The sequence below is a fragment of the Acomys minous genome (genome assembly GCF_964271855.1).
Source record: "Acomys minous genome assembly, chromosome: 13".
Lineage (NCBI taxonomy): Eukaryota > Metazoa > Chordata > Mammalia > Rodentia > Muridae > Acomys > Acomys minous.
The window spans coordinates 103838698-103858848 of record NC_140495.1 but is presented as its reverse complement, the minus strand read 5'-3'; the positions used below and the strand labels follow the sequence as shown (position 1 = coordinate 103858848).

The 20151-nt window shown below is 46.6% G+C and overlaps 1 protein-coding gene across 6 annotated transcripts in view; it reads left to right on the top strand.

Annotated features, from left to right (window-relative positions):
- ADARB1 (adenosine deaminase RNA specific B1) overlaps window positions 1–20151 on the top strand; it is a 127873-nt gene that overhangs the window by 75316 nt on the left and 32406 nt on the right. For all 6 annotated transcript variants that reach the window (XM_084754302.1, XM_084754300.1, XM_084754301.1 and 3 more), the window contains 2 exons: window positions 11067–11141; window positions 14785–15719. In XM_084754302.1, coding sequence (XP_084610428.1) covers window positions 11114–11141; window positions 14785–15719 — 963 coding nt within the window. In that variant the 5' untranslated portion in view covers window positions 11067–11113. The remainder of the gene's footprint in view (window positions 1–11066; window positions 11142–14784; window positions 15720–20151) is intronic.

Sequence of the window (20151 nt, the reverse complement as noted above, 5' to 3'; positions counted from 1 at the left end):
CAGCTATGAGAGGGGCTCAAGGGTAGAAAGTTGCCACCGACTCCCCCAGCACCCCACCCCACTGAACAGCAGCAGCTCAGATTCTCTACAGTGAGCTGTGCTGGATATGGCATATGTCTCATTGCATTTGTGCTGATGGCTTCATGGCACCAATGCAGACCTTGATGACAGGGCAATGGCTCCTTTCAGAAAGGGCGCACTCCATGGCAGCAACACATTGCAGCCTAGCAGCTGAAATACTGAATCATACATGTGAAGCTCAGGAGGAGCTTGCAATGTTATAGAAATGGGAACCAGAGTAAATCTCAGTAATGCCAATTCCCAGTGTAAATGCTAATATTGGAAATGCAGTTTTAGAAATATTTTCAGTGGCTTTGTTCTGTTTAGTTGTCCCAATAGGGAGGAGAGCTAATTAAATATAAGCAGAATATCCTAGATTTTATAGATCCAATATTCATACTTGCTAAAATATGAATATGGGTATAGCTTTAACTTATTGTGAGGCTTTTAACTACATACTAAGTATTTTATATTCTGTTCATCACTTTGTTATGGTAAATGTTCTTTCTAGAGAGAATGGTATGTATTTGGTTTTTCCATTTAATTTATAGGTGGGACTTTGGTTTATTAGCCCATTTGGGGCCATTATTTTCTTAAATAGAAGCTACAAGTTGAGCTGTTACTTGAATATATTTGTATAGGGATTATTATAATTTTCCTGAGATAGACAACCAGACTCTAGGGATCTTCAGGTCATGTGACAGGCATAGCCAGCCTGTGTCTGCTGACTGTGGTCAGCTCTGCCCAGGATTCTGTCATCATCAATTTCCTGACTCACCAAGAATAGTCACAGTACAAGGACATGAAGAGGAAGCATGGCCGAAGGCTCTGTGTTGGCCCGGCTTCTTGCTGGAATATGTTTACATTGACAGGAACACTCACTGTACGCAGGCCGTTTGGACTCTAAATCACAAGGGCCCACTCAATGTGGCCTGCGACTCCCTCCCCCATGAGGAAGGTAGACACTGCTCAAGCCAGGTCAGAGGGCCCGCAGGCCTTAGCAAGACTCAGGCCAACTGTTCTCCAGCACCGCCACCAACTACTACCCTCTGTGCCTCAGGCTGTCCTTGGTATCTGGTAGATGGGGACCTGAGCAGCAAAGGAGAGTAAAAGAACCTGGAACACATACTTAATCTTGATTGTGTTAAGCAACTGCCTTTCCCATTCCAGATCAAGGACCTCAGTTTGCAGCCATACACTGTCAAATATAGACTCAGTGTAAAGGAAGCAGACGTGGCTGGTGTGGTTCCCCCAAGGTACCTCGGTCCAGTGAGCACAAATGTGATCAGGAACAGGGGTGCCCTGATTAGATGCCACCTTTCTGCACCCTGGGAAGTACCCTGCGGTGTGCCACAGACACAGAGACCAATGAGCTCTTCATGGGCTTTATAGTCTGCTGGCAGGGCAGGTGCTTCGGATGAGAGGGCAGCTGTGTGTGGATCTGGGACACCCAGAGGAGATGCTGGCTCTGGGCTTTTGAGGCCACCGGTATCTACAGTTCCACCGTGACGATAAGCCTGTGTGGCACTTCCTGGGGAGGGAAGTCATGCGTATAGATGGCGTGCTGAATAAAGAAGAGCTGGTGGGACATTCTCGTCCTCACTGTGGTTACATTCTTGGTAAACTCAGCTGATGCTCAGCCACACTCAGCCACACAGTCCCAGCTGTGTGCGTCCAGGCACCAAAGTGTATTCACTTAATCACTGTGGCTAGTCCATGTTGGCACATTTCAGTAAAAATATGAAAATAGAAATAATTGACAAAAGCCATGTTTTCTCTTTTGGTAAAGAATGATGTGTGGCTGTTTTAATGGCTAGCCAATGTAGAAATAGCAAGCACCACCCAAAATGCAGCTAAGCATCCCAGGAGTTCCTTGGCCCTTCTGGCACTCAGTAGGCTACTTTGAGGAAACAACCGTAGCAGTCACAGGACAATGGAAGAGTTGGGGATCTTGACTGTAGCCATGCAGGTTAGAAATTCACCTTGTATCTGGCACACACATTGCAAGGAGGAGGACAGAGCTGTGAAGGGTAGAGCTCAGCCCTCACTCAGCCCATCTTCATCAGGCTGTCCGACTCAGGGCCTGACAGGCATGGGTGGGTGCTGGAAGAGAGTTAAGGAGACTAAGCCTGCTTCACCCATGTGGGCTTCAACCATGGAAAGAGGGCGACAGACAGTCTGCAGCTGTAGACCCGCTGTGCCTGGGATGGGAGCGGCACCTCGATGGGATGCTGATGGAAGTCTCTGACCTGGGCTTGTTCTGAGAGGAGGCAGAGCCCTGCAGTAATCTGGGGGGAGAGCACTGCAGATCTCTGACTTGGAGAAGTCACATCTAGGCTTCTAAGGATAGCTGATATTTCAGAGGCAGGGGGAACAGTGTAAAAGAACCAGAAGCCATTGGTGGGAGGTACTCAGAGACCAATGAAGGTAGCTCCAGGATGCCAGGTGGTAGAGTTTATCAGAGACTGACTGGCAGACGCAAGCATGGTCAGGGCAGCTGGAAGAATGGCGTGTTCCCACTTCTTGGGACAGAAGGAGGGTGCTTATTGAATACTCATCAAAAATGGCTTTTGTCCTTGCTGGAATGAACCTGGTTTGTATCCAGCTGAATTAAAAGGTGCCAGCACATTCCTGATAACTGACTGTAAGAAGTGATACAGCAAAATAGGTCAGGGTTGTTTGGAGGCTTCGTGGCCATTGTGACTCAAGATGAATGTATTAAGTCAGGCTGAGTGCCTCCAGCCTGGGACAAGAACACAGCTAACAAGCCCATGAGGAGAGGTGTGGTAGGGTACAAAGGGATGTGTGTGAGCCTGGGTGCTTGTGCCTCAGGGTATTTCTGGTTTACAGAGAGACCACCCTGGTTACTGTGAGGGCAGAGGCTGATGGCTTATACCTCTGAGCTCAACTTTGAGAGAACTGGCTGTGCGAGATATGGCATAAGAAGGGAAAAACCTGGGTGAGCTGTAGATGTTCTTCTGCCTTAAGCATTTGCTACATGTAAGAGGAGGGACCCTCAAGATGACACCGGTGCATATACATTTGTGTTGGTACAATTTCTACCTAACAGAGCACTTTACTCAAGGTCCCTTGGAGCACTCAGCCCTTGACAGGGCCCCTCCTTTCTCAGCGCCCTCCCCTGCAGGCTTTGCCCACTAGTCGCTGAGCACTGTAAATGCAATTGGTATGTGACTGACCCACCAATGACTCACCTGCTGCCTATGTCTGAGTTTTGCATGATACTTCGTTTTTAATGACGTGGAGGGAACTAGACCCCATCTCCTCCCTGTGTTTCCACCACTTTCATTGTGTGTCTATACCTAGCGGGTGTCAGTAACCAGCACAGGTCCTCCGCAGAGGATGCCTCTGGTGGTGCTCTCTGCTGCTGCCCTTGGCTCTTTGTTTCCTGCTCTGACAATTACCCTGTTGACATTCCACTTGGCAAGATGAATGCTGTGCCTGGCTGTCCCAACTGTAATTTCCCCATTTGCATTGTGCTGTTAAAACTATTAGCTTAAATGCTATGTCCAATTCTTATTTGCTGACATAACCTGCCGCCTCCTCCTCAGTAATACAGACTCTGCAGGAGTTAAACAAAAATCAGGATACGTGGGTGGTTTTCTAGAAAGAAAAATACTTGAAAATATTATCAGTTGAATATTTTTGGAAACCTTAGTGGTGTTATTTTGCTAGGTGATGTAAAAAGCAAAAGACCTGTCATGAAGTGCTTTGCTTTTTTTGACACTTGGTTAACCTGTTGAATTTCAGTTTGTTTCCTTTAGGTGGTGTGAGACATTTTTATTTTAGGAATATTTACCTTCCCCCTCTGCCCCCCAAGACAGGTTTTGTCTGTTTGTTTAGCCTTGGCTGTACTAGATTCGCTTCATAGACCAGGCTGGCCTCAAATTCACATAAATCTGCCTGCCTGTGCCTTCCAGATGCTGGGATTAAAGGCATGTACCACCATGCCCCAATTTTCGGGAACTATTTTAAGTAATCAACTCACCTTTTGTTTTGTTGAAGTGGCTATAAAATTATCTTAGAGTTGAGCTCACCTATGTAAAGACCCAACACAAATAATATTTCAAAACTCTGGTTTAAAATTTTTGGTTCATAACCAAATAAAACCAACAATAGTCATAAAGAATATGTAAAGGGCCAGGTGTAGTGGTATACACCTTTAATCCCAGCACTCGGAAGGCAGAGGCAGGTGATTGCTGAGAGTTCAAGGCCAGCCTGGTCTACAAAGCGAGTCCAGGACAGATAAGGCTAACATGGAGAGACACTCAGAGGGAGGGGGGAATCTATATTTTCAGCTGGGCAGTGGTGGCGCATGCCTTTAATTCTAGCTTTTGGGAAGCAGAAACAGGTGGATCTTTGTGAGTTTGAGGCCAGCCTGGCCTAAAGAGCGAGTTCCAGGACAGACAGACCTGTTACACCAAGAAACACGCTCAACACACACATGTACACACACACACACACACACACACACACACACACACACACACACGAATTTTCTTGAGGAAAAATGGAAATCCATATGATTAAATCCATAATTATTAGTGAGTTTCTTTATGTTTGCTACTTACTGTGTTTGTGTGTGTGTGTGCATGCATGTGCGCAAGGTCCATGGTCTCACTCACTGAACCTGGAACTCATCAGTTTGCCTAGGCTACCTGGCCAGTGAGCTCCAGGATCTTGCCAGCACTGGAGTTAGGACACTGTCTGCTATGCTCAGCTTTTTATGTGAGTGCTAGGGATCCAAACTTGGAGCCTTGTGCTTGCATAGCAAAGTGTGTTCTTCACCAAGAGAAGTGTTCCCTAGCTGTCATGTTTGCCAGTTTTCTTTACCTGTAATTGCTTTCATACGCTTAGAGGTATCTGGTTCTGGTGCATCTTTGATATAAGCAAGTCATATAGTCTTTTCCCCCTCTTCTATCCCAGAATATTTCTCGTTTGTTAAAGGGAGAGGAGCAGGACGGCCTGCAGCCTCACCACCATGGGGGCTGGGGGCTGGGGGCTGGGGGTGGGGGGGAGGGGTGTGAGGACTGCTCAGAAGTTAGAAGGGATGTTAATACAGGTTTTTGTGCTTTTGTTTTGCAACATAAGGGTCTATACGTGTGTGTGTGTGTGTATAAATAAATATATATATATATATATATCATAACAAGACTTATTGACCTCCACCTAGTTTAAAAATAAAATATTGCCAATTTAGTTACAGTTTTGTTTGGTAAGTGGTAAGTGCAGACGGTGGCCCATGAGTCATGGGAAAGCTCATTTAGGTATCTCTGGGTAAAGCACCGTCCTTGTCAAACATGGTTTCTGAATGTGTTCTGATTTAATGCTGGGCTTTTCTTTGCTTCCTGGGCATTGATTCCTGTGGGCCAAGGTCCTTCAGGTGTGGAGGCCCTTGAGTCCAGCCAGGAATGGTCCCCACAGGTTCCTGTGGTAGTTCAGAGCTGCAGGATTATTCTAAGCCTCCTTCCCCCCCCCCCCCACTGCCATTAGAATCACCTTGACTAGTGCTGCTAAAGAAGCTGTCAGAATGGTAGCTGGGGCCCCATTAGTGAGTTAAACGCAGGGATCTGCTCTTCTGAAGCTGAGTCAAAAGGTCTTGGCACTTGCTGGCCCCAGCGTTGGCTTACCTCCTCCTGCCCTTGGAGGCATCTTGAAAAATGAGGCAATTATTTTGAATGTTGCTATCCAATAAAGCCCATTCCTGGAATTTTCTCCCTTTGGGATTTTTGATAGGGCTTTCATTCTTGTTCATAGTTCAAGCCATAAGACCTTCTTTTCAGGCCGTAAGAAACAGCCACATGAACTGCCGTAAAGCACTTGGTGCCTCACTCTGCTTTGTTTTATAACCTTTGGTGCAAGGGTTGGCATTTGTAGGTGCTGGCTTCTGCTCTGCAGGGATTTCTAGCTCTTGTTCCCCCAACCACCACCAGGCATAGCAGTTATTTTCAACTGTGAGACATTTTCCGTGTCCTTTACAGAATTTCAGAGCGAGCGGGACATAAGGCAGACTGCAAGCCAAGCCAGGTGATCCTGTGCCTCAGGGTTCATCACTGCAGAAGACACCTGAGTAAAGCCAGCTCCCACCCATCCCAACTGTTGCCTGGTTACGTAAAGAGTGCAGTTAGACTAGTTGTGTGCCTTCTGCCATCTCCGAATCAAACCTCTCTCTGGGATGATGTAGTTGCCCATGCAGCATGAGAATCGGCCGGTGCTTTTGAGGTTGAAGGTCTTTGTTTCTCTCAGGTACAATTGCTGAGTTGTGTGACGGCTTCGTGTTTAGTCAGTGTGCTCCTGGTTCCTTTATAGTCCCTCCCATCTCATGCCTTTTGCAAGCCGCCAGCAGCACACGTGTAGTTTGTCTAGCCCCCTCAGCACCTGGGATGAGGTGTTTGCTTGACTTGTTCTCTTCATGGCGCAGCAGAGCCTTGTTCTCTTAAACTGTGTTTTCCTCATGGGCAGGCATGGTGTAAAGTGTGCGCTTGATTCCCACCTACGTATCTTTTGTGACGAATGGTTTCTCTTTTTACTTATGCCCATTCTCTTGTGGATGTCTGTTTTACCATTCACCTTCATCTGCCCTCCTTACAGGATATGTGGTTTTCAGTTGGTTTCTCCTAATGTGTACTTTCTAAGCAGGGCCTGTAAGAGCAGGGTTATTTCTAAAAATCCAGTTTATCAACTTTCCTTTTCCTGACTTGCACTTGTACTGTTGGGTCTGACAATTCCCAAGCAATTTCTCTCAGAGTTTTCCCATAGGTTTCACGGTTCTGTTTTGGGTGCAGTGTGGGGCTGTACCCAAGGTTCTGTGTTTCACCTCCACCTCTCCTCCTCCCCTTTGTGTGGAAGGCTATCCTCCTTCCACTATCCACTCTGGCACTGTCGCCCATGCTTAAGGCTAGCCTGTGAGGGTCTGTTCTGAGCAGCGCTCTGTCCTCTGCTCTGCTGTCTGTCCCTTGCTGACTCTGCCCTAGCTGTCTGGCTGTGCCTCTCCCCAGAGGGCTGAAATAGCTATGTCTTCCTGTTCTCCCCTTTCCCGAGGGGTGAAGTCTGTGTTAATTTCAGTTCCTGGCTCCTCCAATGTCTGTCATCCCTGTGGACTGTCTTGTCCTCACTGTTGGAATTCTCCTGATTCTCTGGGTGGTAGATGTTTTGTTTTATTAGAACCTGCTTGTGTGGTGTCATGAGACTCAAGGCCTTGCCCAGTTCTGCCTGAGCTGACCCTTCTGCCCTATATAAGAAAAGGGGAACCGTGCCTTATTACAAGTGGGGGACAAGGCCAGGACCCCTCTGGGCCTCACTGCTGTTTCCCACCTAAGAAGGTATCTTAGTTAGGCTTACTACTGCTGTGATAAAACACCATGACCAAAAGCAACTTGGGGAGGAAAAGATTTAGTTCATTCACAGTTCCATATAACAGTTCATCATCAAAAGCATCGAGGGCAGGAGCTCAAACAGGGCAGCGACCTGCAGGCCGAGGAGGTGTGCTGCTTACTCGCTTGCTCCCTGTGGCCTATTGTTACACTCAGCCTGCTTCCTTATAGGATGGAGGCATTCTCTCAATTAAGGGCTTATTCCCTGTGATGCCTCTGGCCTGTATCAAGGTGCCACAAAACTAGCCAGCCCCGAAGGCCTCTTGCTGCCCTTTCTAAGGGTATTTATTGCTTCCAGGTGGGTAACAGAGTTGTCTTAGCCTGGCAGGAGGGAGCCCTGTGACTCCCCTCTTGGGCTTGTCTCATTCCACCCCTGCCTGGGACTCCAGGCTCCTCTTAAGAGCCCATTGTAGATGTGGTCAGGCTGGGCTCTTTTGTGGGCTTTGCTGAAGTAGACAGTGCTGTTTGAGAGTTTTCCCTCTCGCCAGAGATAACTGCCTTTGTCCCGGTTTGTTTTCTTGGTTGGTTGATTGGTTGTGTTTGTTTTGTTTTGATCTGTGTCCTTCAGTTCTGTCCGTTTCCAAGTTTTTCCTCTCAGGTTCATGGGTTTCTGGGTACCACCTTGGCTTCTAGGGCACAGCATGTCCTCCTAATCTGGTTGTCTCTTTACTCTGAAATCTGGGCCCTCAGCTGTACATCACCAAACAGGAAGGAAAGGTAAAGTATATATTTTCTCCATCTTTTACACACTGCATTTTGGTCATATTCTAGTCGTATTATCCTTTCTGTCCCTACCCACTCCCACCGATGTCCGTTCTCTTCCCAACTAGCCCTGTCTCTACTACTCTTCTGGTTATAAGTAACCCAAAGAGTTCCGTCAGGATTGTTCGCAGGAACACGAATTCCTTACCAGTGGCTATACCACTGAAGAAAACACTTCCCTCCGCCACCTCTGCTAATTGCCTGGAAATCCTTAGTGAAGGGGGAGACCCCGTGATTCCCTCCCCATGTTGTGACAGGTCGTTCATAGGTCCTGTTTGTGCATATAATCACAGCTGCTATGAGTTGAAGAGTGCCTGGAAGCCAGCTTTCCACTCAGTTCCCTGCCTGACTCCAGCTCTTCTTCCCTGAGCCTTGTGTGTGAGTGTGTGTGTGTGTGTGTGAGCGTGTGTGTGTATGTGTGTTGGGGGTGATGTAGATGACTAAGCATCCATGACTAAGCAGTCAGCAGTTATTTACTCTTGGTACTTGCAACAGTTACAGATCTCCTCTGTTACCACCGATCATTGCAGAAAGAAGCCTCTGTGCCCTCTGCCTGCGGTAAACCTCCCTTGAGCAAACAAGAGCTTCCTGTGATGTTTCTCTTTTACCACACAGTCTGGGTTTCTCAGAGGAGTCTGTTCCCTGTCCTGTACCACTACGTCCACTTATTTTCTGTCTTTGCAGTATTAATGGTCCAACCTCTGGCCAAAACTTGTCTGAATGAACAGCTGCATCCCTGTTTCCTGAGCTTTCTAAGTGTGCTTGCCCCCTACAGTCTTCCTACACATGATATGTCACCAAATCCCCACTTTCTCCTAAAACTTTCCATGGTGTCTTGGGCTGCTGAGATGGCTCAGTAGATAAAGGTGCTTGCCACACAAGCCTGATGACCTCAGTTCATTTCTGGAATCCACATAAAGATGGAAGGAGAGAACCATCTCTATAAAGTTACCCTTTGACCTACACACACACACACACACACACACACACACACACACACGCACACACACATACACACACACACACACACACCTTACTATAGTGAGAATACCGAGTCATACAATGTAGAGTAGTGTAAAATTTGCATTATTGCAGTGGACCCACGTGCTCCGGCCCTGCAAAAGTCATCAGCCCAGGACTGCTGTCTCTCTGCTTCTTTCCAAACCACACAGAACTGTTTTGACATAAGCCCCAGATATCATTGTGTCATCTGTACATATTTCATTCAGTATGTACCTCTAACAGTTAGCTCCTGTTTCTACACCCATAACTGTTAACAAATGTTCCTTACTATAGCCAGATGTCTGGATAGTACTGGCGTTTGGACTGCTCAGCTGCAAAATCTGTCTGGTTCATTGGAGGTTCTTATGGTGCCCAGCTCTGCCTTCAACATCATAGATACTCTGAAAGTATGTCCTAATATAAAGTGAAAGCTCCCTGGAAAACTTTCTTTTTTAAGATTTACTTTTTAATTTTATACGTGAGGGTGTTTTTCCAGTATTATGTATGTATGTATATATGTATGTATGTATGTATGTATGTATGTATGTGTTTACCATGTCCATGTAGTGACCATGGAGGCCACAGATGGCATCATATCCCCTGGGACGGGAGTTACTGTGGTGGATGTGAACATGTTTTTGTTTTGATCTCCTGTTCCCATTAACCTCTTTTCTCCCCTATCTGGGGTAGGTGGGTTGAAAGGGAGCAATAAGCATTAAAGAACTCCAAATAAAGTAGATTTGAAAGAGTTCAAAGCCTACAAGGTACAGACAGTTTTGAGCCTCCATGTGGGTGACAGGAATCAAACCTGGGTCCTCTGAGGATCAGCTAGTGCTTGTAAGCACAGATCCATCTCTCCAGCCCCTAGAGTAAAGGATTCTGTGTAGAAACTCTATCCATGTTTAACACTGCATTTACCAGGGAAAGCAAGAGCGAGATTTCTAGCAAGTGATTGTCATGAAGTCTGTGTTTATTTTATGCAAGTGCTTCATGAGATATATGCACTTCCTAGCATATTCAATCACCATTTTCCTAAAAACAAGGAATTTACTTTATTCATATTGATGAAACCAATTTTGTCTATGATGCAATATTGGTTTCAAAATTTGCAAATATTCTTCTCCTAATTGTAGTTTATCAGAAATATTCAGGAAGGTAAAAACTTCAAGTTTACTAGTGAGTGACTGGGCAGCTGAAAATTGTCTTTAGGCATTTTCTTAGTTTCTCTGACCAATGAAATGGTAGCTCTGTGTGCCGAAGGGATGATGTCAGATTGAATCGTGTTAGACGTAACACACTACCCATGTTTTGCTCTCCTGTGACATGCTGTTGGGATACATAGACGTGTGGGTGAAATGCTTGGGGGTCTTGTTATGAGATGTCACTTCGTCACACATTCATAGGTCTGTGAGGGCAGAGGCTAGATGGCAAGCAGCTGGGGCCCTGCTGGGTTCTCTGACCGGCTGTGACATGGCTGTTGACAGCAGGCCCTTATGGGGTAGAATTACCACCTTGTCCCTGGTCCAGAGCCCTTAGTGGCCCTTTACTTCCTGAAGTAGTTGAGCACGAGGTTCCCAGACCCTGCTGTAGGCCTGCTTTGTGGTGACCCCTTTCTTATTTCCAGTGCCCCTCCACATAAGCCAGCTACATCAGGGGTCCTTTGGGGTCCCAGAAGTCCCAGAGCATGCTGGGAGGAGATGAAAGAGACTGAGGATATCCCTTTGCAAATAACAGACTTCTTACAGTTCTTGTTTGTTTTTTTAATTGTAGTGATGTGGTGATAGTATACAAAGCGCTACACCTCGTTTTGCTAGGATCACACACTAAATACTGTTTCTTGCTGTCTTTCAGACAAAAGTGGTCTCCGCCAGTCAAGAAACCCTCAAAAGCATTTTACCATGGATATAGAAGATGAAGAGAATATGAGTAAGATCTAGGCCTATCACATAGTGCCAACTACTTCATGTCCAATTAAAATTTTAATGTTTTTGTAAATTTGATTAATAAGAGCTGTTCGATGTTCTCTAAGATGTGGGCTGCTGGCAGTGGTGGGTTCTTATATAATGGGCATCAATATTTACTCTGGACATTTTCCTTACAGCCAGCTATCTATTTTCATTCCTCATTATCCTCTTGGGACCATCCTATTTATTCCAGAAATATGCCTCTAGGTGCCTGTCTCATAATGCTGTGCGGCTTCATGTGAAGCTGTGGTTCTTATAATAAAGCTCTGAACTTTCACCAGTATAAACTCAAGAAAACCTTTTTGATTGACTCGGATACCTGGTCACTGGGATAGCAGTTCATAAAGCTCCCTTCAGACAGAGTTGCTGCTCCTGCACTGGAGGGAAGGGAGTCCGCATGATCGTAGTCCCTGAAGACTGGAACTCGACTGGTGCTATTGTGAACCAAATCCTCACTGGGGCTCTTTTTGCTCGCCACACCGTGTTCCACAGGGCTGCGGGTGTGGGGCCTCGGGCACAGCGACATTTCCTCCCTTGGTGTTGTTCTCTGTGAGTCACCGTCCACTTCTGCCCTCCCCCCCCCCCCCCGCCCCCAGTCCCAGAGAGGAGCAAGTCTAAGTGGGCAGGTGCCTGGAAGAAGGCAGGCACTGCTTTCCCAGCTAAAGTGCTCTGCCTGTCTGAAGGAAGCTGCACAGCAGAACGGCATTTTCCCCAGGGGTGGTATGGCGGTGGGAGCCAGGCTCAGCACGCTCTCTGGGACTCAGCCCAGTGGCAGAGCCTGTCCCTCTGCAATACTTGGACACCCAGAGCCTAACAGCACTGTGTGGGGTGAGTCTGTGCTTACCCTGCCGCTGTGCTGGTTCCGGGGTGGGCTATGCAGCAGACATCCTCTACCCTGAGAATGGCCACTGGCTGGCATGAGGCAGCTGCCCAGTGCCATTTTGAGTAAGTAGCTGGCACGCTTTTGCCTCTGCTGATGTGGGCACTGCTGACAGCTCGCTGGTTGCATCTCCTCAGTTCTGCTCTTGAGATGTTTTAAGCTGTTGAGTTTTGCTGGCAGGACCACTCTCAGCTTTGCCAAGTTTTAAACTCTGCATTTCAGACAGTATTGCCAGGGCTATGCCATCCTGGTAACGCCCCTGGGGAATGTGTGACAGTGTCCCCAGAACTACATTTTGGCTGGGGACCGTGAGTTGTGTCTCCAGCTGTGGCCATAACCATTGAGCCTTGGGTAATTTAACTAAGGAAAGGTCCTCCCAAATAATATTCCTGTAAAAATAAACTTTTGGGTCCAGTGCATTTTGAAATGTCAGGCATGTCTCTCTTGTGGTTTTGAAAGCAGTTAACATTCTACCGTGATTCACTTCACATTCTTTTTTTGATTTGTTTTATTTTGTTTTGTTTTATTTTGTTTTGCTTGAGACAGGGTCTCTCTGTGTTAGCCTTGGCTGTCCTGGGCTCTTTTTTTTCCCCCTGCTTTGTAGACCAGGCTGGCCTCAAGCTCACAGCAATCCACCTGGCTCTGCCTCCCGGGTGCTGGGATTAAAGGTGTGCGCCACCATGCCTGGCTTCACTTCACATTCTAAACGCAGCAGTGTGGTGGTATACAGAGAGACTGTCTGCTTCCGCAGAGAGTGGACTCTGTCTCTAATTGGAGTGTTTTATTTTTGTTTGCTCAGAGAATTTTTTATTCTTTTTTGGTAATATGTTATCGGTGCCTCTGCTTCTGAGGTAAGCGTTGAGAATGACTTCAGCTTTCACAGAAGGTATATTTCTCTCATAACCTTGCTGTTGGGCATCACTAATGTTTGGCTAAATGTGTGTCGGAGTGCCTTGTTGGCGATGTGCATTTCTACGCTGACGAGTCTGTTGACTGAGAACTTGAACTGTGAGCAGAATGTAGTCTGCGATGTTCTCCCCTTTATTAACCTCTCTACCCGTCTCTGCTCTGCCTTTTCATCCCTTGTTCCCTGAGCACCGAAAGGAGTAACCTACCGGTCTTTTGCTGGAGGATGTTATAAATGAAAATTTAGTGCCCATTCCGTTAGCTTTGTCAGCTGGGAGAAGTGGTGTGTGTGTCAGGAGAGTTCTGGGAAGAGGCGTGTCTGTTGAGAGACCCCTCCCCCACCCCACACATGAGATTTTCCGTGGACTGAGTTTATCTTGGTAGTCTTTGCTGTCTCCGCTGAGTAAGGATGGCCCTTACTGGGCCTGAGTAAGTAAGGCATCAGTGATCCTTAACTCCAGAGACTGGCAGCAAAGACCAAGATGTCCAGCCACTAACCCTGCCCACGGGCTCACCGAGGAACATTTTCAATTTGTTAGACATAAAGAAAGCCTGTTGGTGTGTTGCCTAGTAGAAATAGTCCCCCAGAGCCACCATGTTTAGGAATACTTACATCAGTTAAGATTTAGTTTGGGTTTTAGGAGCTAGTGGTTGGAGATCTAAACAGTGCACAGGCCCAGTGCACAGGACTGCAAAACTGAATGATAAAGAAGATTTAAAAAAAAAAAAAAAGCTTGATAAACTAGGGAGGATCAAACATGTTCCACTTTGAAAGAATAGTCTTTTTGCTTGGTGGGAGGTTGAAACATGGTCATCGTTGTGTGTAGCCTGGTTCGTCCTCTACCTCTCAACCCCCCTCTGAGTGGTAGAACAACAGATACACACACTAGGCCTGACATTTATTTCCCATTGAAAGGCCAAAAGTATCTTTTATTTTGCTATGCACAGAACATTTAAAAGATTTGGTCAACACGTTATTCTGGAAACTCCCCAGCTGTTTTTAGAAAGGCAGGTTTGCCGGCACGCTACGAAGAAGTTAGGGAGCAAAGCTTTCTGCTGCTCCACTTCTGTGTCTTGTTCTTATATTTTTTTCTAGCATAAGATTTATTAAGGATTCTGAAGCAAATAGGCTTAAATGTAATGAAAAATCTTCACTGGATACATCATTCTTCAAAAATAAATTCTATAACATCATAATACTTTACCTTATTACATAAGCAGTTTTCTATGCTCAATTTGTAAACTAAAGCTAGTAATCACATGTTGATTAGATGTTTGGAACTTCAAAGTCGAGTGAGCTGTAAAAACATGTTTCTAGATGGCACCTCCTCTCCTGAGAAGTGCTGCAGTTTAAAACGTGTGTCAGCTAAAGTCAGTGACCTTGCACAGGAAGCCGTGCTGAGATAAATAAGTGCCTGTGTGCTGGCAGATCCAGAGGCCACTTCGTCAGACTTGGTGTGAGTCTTATGGGGGATTAACTTAACATTTAACATCTCGATAAGCTAGGAAGATTTAGGATGCCGTTAGCATAAAAAATAGTTTAAATCTTTTTATCTTTTAATGAAGAGGAAGTTGGTAAACTAACTAGAAAAGGCAATAGGTATTAGTTAAAAAGAAAAAAAAAATCTCAAAGTACATTCCAGCCCTGCCCAGTTGCATCTTTGGTCAGTGTGTAGCTCCTCACATTTGCATTAAGGAAAGAAATAATACACACACACATCACTTACCCAGCTACAAAGAGATAAAGGAATCTATAAATTTTGCATTTACAAGATCCTGCAACGAAGGCGTTGTAAGTTACTCTTTCTGGGCACCACAGGTTCCAGCAGCGCCGATGTTAAGGAAAACCGCAATCTGGACAACATGCCCCCCAAGGACAGCAGCACGCCCGGGCCTGACGAAGGTATTCCACTCTCCAACGGGGGTGGTGGTAGCACCAGCCGGAAGCGGCCCCTGGAGGAGGGTAGCAATGGCCACTCCAAGTACCGCCTGAAGAAACGAAGGAAAACGCCGGGGCCTGTTCTGCCCAAGAACGCCCTGATGCAGCTGAACGAAATCAAACCTGGCTTACAGTACATGCTGCTGTCCCAGACAGGACCCGTGCATGCGCCTCTGTTTGTCATGTCTGTGGAGGTGAATGGGCAGGTCTTTGAGGGCTCTGGCCCTACAAAGAAAAAGGCAAAACTCCATGCTGCTGAGAAGGCCCTGAGGTCTTTTGTCCAGTTCCCCAATGCCTCTGAGGCCCACCTGGCCATGGGAAGGACCCTCTCTGTGAACACAGACTTCACCTCTGACCAGGCCGACTTCCCTGACACCCTCTTCAATGGCTTCGAGACTCCAGACAAGTCCGAGCCACCCTTCTACGTAGGCTCCAATGGGGATGACTCCTTCAGCTCAAGTGGAGATGTTAGCCTGTCGGCCTCCCCGGTGCCTGCCAGCCTCACGCAGCCTCCTCTGCCCATCCCACCACCATTCCCTCCCCCGAGTGGGAAGAACCCTGTGATGATCTTGAATGAGCTGCGCCCAGGGCTGAAGTATGACTTCCTCTCTGAGAGCGGGGAGAGCCATGCCAAGAGCTTTGTCATGTCCGTGGTGGTAGATGGCCAGTTTTTTGAGGGCTCAGGGAGAAACAAGAAGCTTGCCAAGGCCCGGGCTGCACAGTCTGCCTTGGCTACTGTCTTCAATTTGCACTTGGACCAAACACCATCTCGCCAGCCTGTTCTCAGTGAGGGTCTTCAGTTGCATTTGCCACAGGTGAGGAAAAATGTATGCTTGCAAATAAGTGGGCATTGCTCTTGATGACGTTTTAAGCAACCTTCAGTCTTTACTGTCGCTTTCGACTCCTATGTTACTAAGTCCCCAGCAGGAGCAGTTGCTGGTAAGTCTGACTATGGAATCACTTTCCCTCAGTTTCCATGGTCACTTGGTCACTGATTCAGTCTGCTGATGTTCGTTAGGGTGATGACAGTGTAGAGCAAGGGGTACCTCAGAGCCCTCACTGGGACAGCTACAGTTGCCTTTCCATTTAATGATGCCCCTAAAGGGACTCTCACCCCAGAGCAAGTCTTCAGTGGGAATGAGGCAGAGAGTCCAAATGCTGGAATTTTGTCCCCTTTCAGTGGGGCATCCCTTGAGTCTTTCACAGAGAGATTGTGCCCAGAAGGGCTGCTGGCTAGTCTGCAGCTGAAGGCCCCTGTTGAGGTCAGGTCGAGGGGGCACTACCCCACCCCCAGCGCGCTAGGGAACATATGCTGGCAGGGCAGCAGGTGTGGCAAGGAGAAACCCTTTCATAAACACTCGAGAATCTGCTGGTTGCTAGGAGTCTCTGTATGCCAAATTTCTTATGAGACATCTGTGTGGACTTCTCCCTGCTCCATCTCGGTGTGGATAGCCACTCCAGTTTGTGACCCTTACAGAAAACTCACGTTAAAGAAAGGAAAATTTAGGGTAGCTCAGGACAGATCTCAGGAAGAGGAAGAACAAAAAGGGACCTTCAGTCTTCACCAAGTCCCAGATCATTGGCTTTGTCTTGGTTGTTGGAGTCCCCAGTTTCACTGATCTGTTTTTTAGTCTTCTATCTTAATTTCTTTTTGTCAAGATGTTCTTTAGTGTGGAAGCAATTGACCAGACTTGATGAATTAACAAGTTAGAAAATGTGGTGGATAAGAAGGCTTGCATTCTCCTGGGGCTCAGGTGTGGCCCTTGCTCTTTGGCCTGTGATACAGCTAGAGTTGGGGTGACCACAGTTCTTGGTTTTAATTTACTTTTTTTTTTTTGGTTTGTTTGTTTGTTTGTTTTTAAGGCAATGTCTTAAAAGCTCTGTCTGGCCTAGAACTTGCTCTGTAGACCAGTCTAACCTTGAACTCAGAGAGATCTATCTGCCTCTGGCTCCCGAGTGTCAGGATTAAACTCAAATCTTCGTTTTAAAAGCCTTGTTCTAAAAAAATAAAAATGAAAAATAAAAGCCTTGTTCTGCTTTACCTAAAGTAATCAAGTACAGCTCAGTCTACAGGAATGGACTTGGTATTTTACTGACTTTCTGTGACAAGCAAGTACCTGTTTTCCAATTAGTCCCTTGTTAACATCCCTCCAAGAATAACCAACTAGTCCATTGGTTATTTTGCAAATCAATGAAACTAGATCCCAAGTGACTTTTATTTCCAGGCTTAGATTTACTAAGATCTTTTGGCCTGAATTCAGCACACCATCTGATGTGATTTGTCTTCCCATAATATTGATGGTGGTAGCCAGACCACTGCTACCAGATGCTGCAGATCCCATAGAGAGATAGCAGCTAGAGGGACTGAGGGCAGGTGGCCTCAGCCCTGCTTTCTTTGTTGTTGTTGTTGTTGTTTTGTTTGTTTGTTCTGAGACAGGGTAGTCTATGGAGCCCTGATGGTCCTGGAACTCTCTATGTAGAGCAGGCTGGCCTCAAATTTACAGGGACCTGCCTGCCTCTAGGAGTGCTGCTATTAAAGGCTAGCCCTGCCTTTTTGAGTGGCTGCCTCAGTGTCTTTGTATGGAAAGGACTGAACTGCTGACCTGGGGAGGCAAGTGGCATTTGTCAGGATCTAGTCATGGTGAGGTAGGCTGGGTGCCTCTCTGCCTCTTGATTCTGTTTTCCTCTGGGTCCTGAGATGTCAAGCATCAATTTCTGGACCTCTAATTTGGAGCCACTTGAGTCTGGGAACAGTGTCCTCACATCTCTTCCCAGTGGCACAATCAGCACTGCCCCTTTTAAAGCCCCAGGGTAGCTCAGAAATTTGTGAAGCCAATAAGGTCTTCTTAGAGTGGACTTCCAGGGTCAGTCCCAGTGGCTGTATGGCAGGGCTCAGGGTGGGGAGGAAGGAATACGACCTGCATTCCAGGAAGGATGCACATTTTTGCCTTTTCTCTAAAATATCTCTTAAAGGGCTTAGGCTAAGCATCATTGGCCTGAGAACTATGTGCCTTCCTGATATTCAAGTGTGAGGTGGGGCTATAAAGACAGATAGTGTTGGCCATACCACAGCTGCGGCACTCTCCTGTAGCAGGCTTGCCACTGTAGAGTAGCCAAGCATCAGCTGTAAAGCAGGTCCTCATACTTGTTCATGTCATTGAAGGTAAGTGGTTGGGATATAGGGCTCTTTTATTTTATTATTTTATTTAATAGAAACAGTATCTTCCTGCATAGCTCTGGCTGCCCTGAAACTCACTATATAGACCAGGCTAGATGTGAACTCCCAGAGACAAGCCTGCCGCTGCCTCCCAGGTGCTGGGAGATTAAAGCCACAGGCCACTATACCCAGCTGCATTTAGGCCTTTATACTTTTGCTGTATACTGCCCCAGCCACACAGGGTAAGATCCCTGAGGCCTTTTGGAGAGTCAGAGCTACTTGGGTTCTTCAGTTGCCTGTGTCTCGCAATATACATCCCATAGGTACCTGACTCAGGTTTCATGGGCTCAGGGCTCTGAAAATCATAGGAGCTGTACCTACCCTTATGTGAAATAACAGCTCCTAAAATTTATATTTTAAAATTCATCCTTTCACAATTTCATATATGTTTCTTTAATCATTTCCTCCCTCCCAGTATCCTCTCTTCCCCGGTCCCATTCCCACTGAAATCCTTCCCAACAAGCCTCCTCCTGCCTTCATATCTTTTTCTTTCCATGTGTGACCCACTGTGTTTAATTAGGGTTGCTTGCATGAGCATAAGTGAGAGGTTATTTACTAGAGGAAGGGCAATTTACCAGTAGCTACAGCACTCAGGAAAATGACTCCCCCTCTCCAGCAACCATTAACTTCCTATAGTTCTTTAGGGAGGGCTGGAGCCTCAAGGCCACTCCCTTCATCAATACTATGGTTACAATCTAGAATCTCTGGGTAGGCAATTTTTGTTTTGTTTTGTTTTTTCCCCCCAAGACAGGGTTTCCACATATAGCATTGGCTGTTCTGGACTTTGTAGGGCAGGCTGGCCATGAACTCACAGAGATCTGCCTGCCTCTGCCTCTGCCTTCCCAAGTGCTGGGATCAGAGGGGGGCGGGGGTGCACACCCTATGCTGCCCAGCTTGGGAAGGCAGTCTTAATGAATGATGGTCTGTGTTAGGTTGACCTGGGGCATGTCTGGCGTGGGAAGTATCTTAATTATGCTAATTAATGAGGAGAGAAGACCCACCTGACATGGGTAGCACCCTTCCCCCAGCAGGGAGCCCTAGTTTGTTTAAGAACAGAAAAGCATGACGCATGCCTTTTATCCCAGCACTCGGGAGGCAGAGACAGGCAGATCGCTGTGATTTCGAGGCCAGCCTGGTCTATAAAGCAAGTCCAGGACAGCCAAGGCTATACAGAGAAGCCCTGTCTCGAAAAACCAAATAAATAAATAATAAAAAAAACACAAACAAACAAACAAAAAACCAGAAAAAACAAACTGAACACTAGCATACATGCATTAATTCTTTGCTCTCTGCTCTTGACTGTGGATATAAAGTGATCAACTCCCTCAAGCCCCTGCTGCTCTGACTTCCCTGCATTGATGGGCTGTAGCCTGTAAGGTAAATGCACCGTTTCTCTCACCCTGCATTTGCTAGGGGATTTTTATCATAGCAACAAGAAAAGAAACTAATATGTTTGTCCAAGTCTTGTGCAGGTAACCACTGATGCTCTTCCTAAGACAGGGTAATGGATGCAGCAGCCATGTCATGTCTAGAAGACCGTGTTTCTCAGCCCTTCTATACATCCTCCATCTCCATGTCTTCTATTCCTCTTCTAGACTTGCAGGGATTGATATGGATGTTCTGTTCAGGGCAGAGCAGTCAACAGTTGCTCATGCCCACTGAGTCTTTACACTCAGTGATGCAAGGCTACAAAAAGATGTGCTTCTCTTAGACAAGGGGCAGCGCTGGTCTTTAGGGATAAGCATAAATACCTGCAGAGGTTTGCCAGCATGTCTGTTTAGCAAAGCATCAATAGTGGCTCCCTCTCTATGGCTTAAGCTTCCTAGCATTGGGCTTTGGACCAGGCTTACAATGCCAGGCTTTCCTTCTGTAGAATGGGCCTGCAATTCAATTGTAAAGTGCTTGGTTACCCCATAACAGTCATGATGCAGTTGCACTAGTGTGCCCATGTTGCCAGACATGCAGGGTCCATGGCTAGATAAAACTACTGATGACTTTTCTCCTTGCTCCCCTGTGCATGAATGTGTGCA